At 31.7% G+C, this 5,432-nt stretch overlaps 1 protein-coding gene across 1 annotated transcript; it reads left to right on the forward strand.

Annotated features, from left to right (window-relative positions):
* Positions 1 to 322: 322 nt before the first annotated feature.
* Positions 323 to 3,485, forward strand: LOC110646433 (iridoid oxidase-like). The gene is made up of 3 exons (XM_058142879.1): positions 323 to 824; positions 2,150 to 2,597; positions 2,679 to 3,485. Exons 1-3 carry the CDS (start codon positions 346 to 348, stop codon positions 3,300 to 3,302), a joined length of 1,551 nt encoding a protein of 516 aa, XP_057998862.1. The 5' UTR covers positions 323 to 345; the 3' UTR covers positions 3,303 to 3,485.
* Positions 3,486 to 5,432: the final 1,947 nt, after the last annotated feature.

Here is a 5,432-nt window from a genome sequence, read left to right on the forward strand (position 1 = left end):
TAATCTTATTTAATTGAAATAACTCAATTTAAGAACTTTAAATTTGTAAGAAGTATTGAAATTTTATTTACTAATTAGTATATTTTTAACTTCTTGATAAGTTAAGATCTCTATTTTCTTATAAAAATTAATTTATAATAATTTTTACTAATTCAATCTAAATTTTCAATTATAACTGATTTTTCCGGGCGCTAACAAACGTCCGCTTAGGCCCAAGAAGAAAGAGGCAATAATTTGCATTGTTGCGACGTGTGCCTACACAATTATTGATTTATTATAGAAGATATAACAATACTATAAAAGAGCAGCGGCCAACACTAAGCTGTCTCACAACTCGAGAAAAAAATGGAGTCCATCTGCAGTTTTCTTGTTTGCTCAGGCCTTTTCTTGGCCATAGCTATGATTCTATGCCTCAAAGGGAAAATTTTGGGACGTAGAACCAAGAAACTGCCTCCAGGGCCTCCAGGATGGCCAATCATAGGTAATATTTTCGATCTTGGAACAGAGCCACACCGAGCTCTACAGGAGCTTAAGTTGAAGTATGGACCTGTTCTCAGGCTAAGACTAGGATCCATGGACACAGTAGTGATCCAGTCAGCGAAGGCAGCGGCACAGTTGCTCAAGAATCATGACGCCAGCTTCTGTGACCGCAAGCCTCTTGATGTATTCACTTGTCATAACTATCGAGATGGGTCACTTGCTGTTGGCCGGTTTAGCCCCTACTGGCGCACGGTTAGGCGTCTTTGTGCGGTGGAAATGATGACCGTCAAGCGAATCAATGATACAGCCTCCATTCGGCGGAAGTGCATCGACCAGATGATAAGGTAACGCTGATTCTTGAATCTTATCTTACAGATATCGTATTCTTGTATCAACTTATAGTCTTATAACTCGATATAATTGAGCCTGAACTTGTTAGACCTTTGTTTAGTCTAAATATTGCCTTCTTAATTATGACCTCTGATTTGGGTCGCTCAATCATGAAGAGTTTTTGTCTTTTCTTGTTTAGCTCAACCGAAACTTTTTAAGATTGTACAATAAAATATAATTTATTGATGTTAATTATAAAGATCAACTACTTCTGAAAATCCCTTGAAAAAAAAAAAGAATTAGACTCGTTTGACTCACAAAATAATCTGTTTGTGGGGGAAAGTGTTTTATGAAAAAATGAATTATTTTCTATGACATTAAAAATAGTAAGAAAATCATTAGTGAAAAACACTAAGTGAAAAGAAAAAAAATAACTAAAGATATTAATTGATCAATCTGATGAAAAAAAAAAACCGAAGCAGTGAGGAAAATGACTTCTTAATCTTGAAACAAGAAGTTATTTCCAAGTTTGAAGAGCATTTTTCGAGAAAATGATTTTCTTACAGTGTTTTATTTTTTTTATTCTCAAACAATAAAAAAATATGAAAAATATTTTTCAGAAAAGCACTTTTCGAAAATACAGCTTTAAAAATCTCTAATTTAAACACTTGAAATTGAGTTTGAATTTTTAATATGGTTTTAAAGTAAATTCTACACTCTTTATTATGCGTATTAGGAAATGGTATTAGAGATTACTCAGACGATTTAACATATAATTAAATGTTGAAATTAGCTTGTGTCAATCAATTAATAATGAGTCTTTCACAATATTTTTAATTTGAGTTCAGAGATTATGTTAGAGATTAGTATGTCAATTTAATATATAATTAAATGATTTTTATTTTTTTATTCCCAAACAACAAAAAATATAAAAATTATTTTACAGAAAAATATTGTTCGTGAAATAAACGAAACTTTAAAAATCCCTAACTTAAACGCTTGAAATTAAGTTTGAACTTTTAATATGGTATTAAAGTAAATTTTACACTCTTCATTATGTGTATTAGGAAATGGTATTAGAGATTAGTGAGAAGGTCTAACATATAATTAAATGTTGAAATTAGCTTGTGTCAATTGATTAATAACAAGTCTTTCACAATATCTTCAATTCAAGTTCAGATATCATGTTAGAAATTAGTATATCGATTTAACATATAATTAAATGATGAAATTAGATTCAAATATTGCATATGCTATATCATTGTTGTTGATGTTGTGGTTTTTATTGAATTTATTAATTATATCATAGCAATTCATATATATAAAATTGTTTCAATAGGAATATTGAAGATGATACAGCAGCTGCAAATGCAAGGGGAGAGTCAGGGGTAGTGAATTTACCCCACTATCTCTTTCTAATGGCATTCAACGTAATTGGTAACCTCATGCTCTCAAGAGACCTTTTGGATTCACAGTGCAAAGAAGGGTATGAATTTTTTCAAGCCACAGGAATGGCTGCAATGTGGGCAGGGACGCCAAATGTAGCAGATTTTCTACCATTCTTGAAATGGTTTGATCCACAGGGGTTAAGGAGGAACATGTCGAGAGATATGGCAAGAGCTTTGAAGATTGTTGAAGGGTTTGTGAAAGAGAGGCTTGAGGAATACAAATTAGGGAATGAGGAGAAGAATAATAAGGACTTCCTAGACACTTTGTTGGTATTTGAAGGTGATGGTAAAGATTGGCATGAGAAGATCCCATATGAAAGAATCATTATAATCATATTGGTAAGCATTTACTTGATTAATTAAATGCATTTTAGATTACATAATTAATTAACTAATTGTTTGTGTGTTTGATGTTTAAAGGAAATGTTTTTTGCTGGGTCAGAGACTACAAGTGCAGCAACAGAATGGGCTATGGCAGAGTTACTTCGTAAACCTGAAGCCATGAGAAAGGTTAAAGAAGAACTCAATGAGGTTGTTGGAGAGAATAGAAATGTTGAAGAGAGTGACATAGAGAAATTGCCATATTTGCAAGCTGTTGTAAAGGAAGCACTTCGGTTACATCCCTCAGTTCCTTTACTCGTTCCAAGAAACACAATGCAAGATACAAATTTCATGGGGTACCATATAGCCAAAGATACTCAAGTTTTTGTGAATGCTTGGGCAATAGGAAGAGACCCAGATTCTTGGGAAGATCCTTTGACCTTTAAGCCTGAGAGGTTTTTAGGTTCAAACATTGACTACAAGGGGCAAAATTTTGAGTTGATTCCATTTGGATCAGGGCGGAGGATTTGTATAGGTATGTTATTGGCACAACGAGTACTTCTCCTTAGTCTAGCATCTTTAATTCACTGTTTTGATTGGGAACTTGACAAGGATTCAACCCCTGAGATCTTAGATATGAGAGAAAAGATTGGAATGAGTGTGAAAAAACTTGTACCTCTGAATGTGATACCCAAGAGACGTCCGAAGATGATGGCTGACTAATAATACTCTCAACTTAATCAGCGTGGTAAGTTCACTTTTCAATTTAGATGAAGTCTTAAATTTAAATTTTATTTTGTTTTTTAAAAAATCCATCTAGATACTATATGGTTGTGTGATGTATTGTATGGATTAAAATAACTATGATGTAGTTTGAGTTTAATATCTTTACACTCAAATTCTTGATATTGTTGTTGAATTTTTATGATAGAGTTAGATCACTCTACATATTTCTATCATACTAATACATGGAAAGGCACATGAGTATAATACTGAAAAAACGCTCAATTCAATTAAAAAAAATCTAAGATTTTAAAATTTTTAATTTAAATTATTAAGTGTTTATCACATCCACCAAATTTGTGAAAAAAAAAAAAAAAAAAAAAAAACTCGAAGAAGTTAAAATTGATTTGGTGGAAGAAGAAAAATGAAGATGGTGGAAGGTCGAGTGGGGCCAAGCTTGAACGCAGATTGAGGAAGTAGCAGAAATAGTGAAGTTAGAGAGAGAGAGCTAGCTTCCAATGGCCATAACTGTGATTTTGGCAGCGATGAAGCAAGTCGGAGTACCAGGACACTGACGGTGATGCAAACAAAGCTACGGTGAGATAGATGGATAATAGCAATAGGACTTGAGGCTTTGAAGCTTTTATTTATGCTTGTTATAATAAGTATGTAAATCTAAATCATACATTATCATACAATCACACAGTATATAAGATTTACATGATTCAATTATAGAGTCTATGATTATAAGGGAAAAAGCTCCATTCATTATTATAAAAGCAAAATATAATATTTTCAAATCTCTAATTTAGTGTATTTTTTAATATCTTACTAGTCTATCATAAAAAATAGAATATTACAATATTTATTTCAATCCGCTATTACTACAGGCCTCATTTTTTTATTTAAATTAAATTGCAGCGTAAAATTTTAAAATTGAATTAAAATTTTATTTCATAAAAAAGATATATTCAAAATTTAAGTTATATCAGTGATCGATTCGCTAGGCAAGTGGGTGATACTATTGTACTTACGATAAATAAGTGCAATTAATGGTAGTGTCAACTTCGATATGTGAAGTGGAGAGAGACTAATATAATTTTTTTAATTATTAAAAGGTTAATATATATTATTTAAATAAAGAAATTAGTTAATAAATTATAATAATTAAAAGAGAAATTTCTATCTAGAGTTAATTTAATATGAATTATTATATACAATGGAATTCACATATAAAATAGAGAAAACCTCATCTACCAACGATGAATCAAATTTAGATAAAATTTTTCTTAAATCTTAGAAATTAAATTGTAGGTCTCTAATAAATAAAGATTAATAGTATTTTTATTTTTTATTTTTATTATTTTTGCTCATGAAAGAAAGCTTTCATTTAAAGCAGGCAGCAAATACGGCCCAGCGTTCATTGAGTAAATGCCCAAAACCTCAACATTAAGAACTTCTATTTTCGTCTATTGAATGGGCCTCGAGAAACCATCGAAGTGTAGACGGGCTTGATCCTTCAGGTGAATCAGGTCTTCGGCTCTTTGCCTCCCTGCGCCCCCCTCTCTGTCACTCACTGTCTCTCCCTGCTGCAACTCTACATTCCAACACTTTTCTTGTATCATAATCCTGAATCTGGTTTTTATCGACAATATTCAGATCTTTTCTCTGTTCTTTTGTCATTCCTCTGTCGTATTCTTTACTGCATTTCTCACCCTCTCTTCTCAATTTAAAATCTGGTCCTTTTTAAAATTTGATTTTAAATTGTGTAGTTTAAACGACCACAATTGACCTTTATAATCATTTTCAGATTCTGGGTTGTTCTTTAGCCTTGAAAAAATTATGTGGGCAAGTGTAAGACGAAAAGTTCTTACTGGCAGCAAGTCTGCTTCTTTGGTCGGTTGTGAAAGTTCTTTCTTTTTGTAAAAGAACTAAGAAATTTTGGAATAAGAATTCTGATGTATATTGCCTCAGAAATCAAAGATGTATATAAAAAATTACAGCTAACAAATAGATTCCTAATCAAGTTAAACTACCAAAATTGTATCAGAATCATACAACAAAAGGTAAGAACAGATATGCACACAAAAATTCCTAAACAAATGCCCTAAATAAATGCAAAATAAGTGG

Source organism: Hevea brasiliensis, unplaced genomic scaffold (genome assembly GCF_030052815.1).
Source record: "Hevea brasiliensis isolate MT/VB/25A 57/8 unplaced genomic scaffold, ASM3005281v1 Scaf88, whole genome shotgun sequence".
In the NCBI taxonomy this organism is placed as follows: Eukaryota; Viridiplantae; Streptophyta; class Magnoliopsida; order Malpighiales; family Euphorbiaceae; genus Hevea; species Hevea brasiliensis.

What these genes read in the sequence shown, in the direction of transcription:
- LOC110646433 (XM_058142879.1), top strand. Translation starts at nt 346, where the DNA reads ATGGAGTCCATCTGCAGTTTTCTTGTTTGCTCAGGCCTTTTCTTGGCC. An exon ending in TGCATCGACCAGATGATAAG is followed by an intron (nt 825 to 2,149) that starts GTAACGCTGATT and finishes TTGTTTCAATAG; the next exon opens with GAATATTGAAGATGATACAG. An exon ending in GAATCATTATAATCATATTG is followed by an intron (nt 2,598 to 2,678) that starts GTAAGCATTTAC and finishes TGATGTTTAAAG; the next exon opens with GAAATGTTTTTTGCTGGGTC.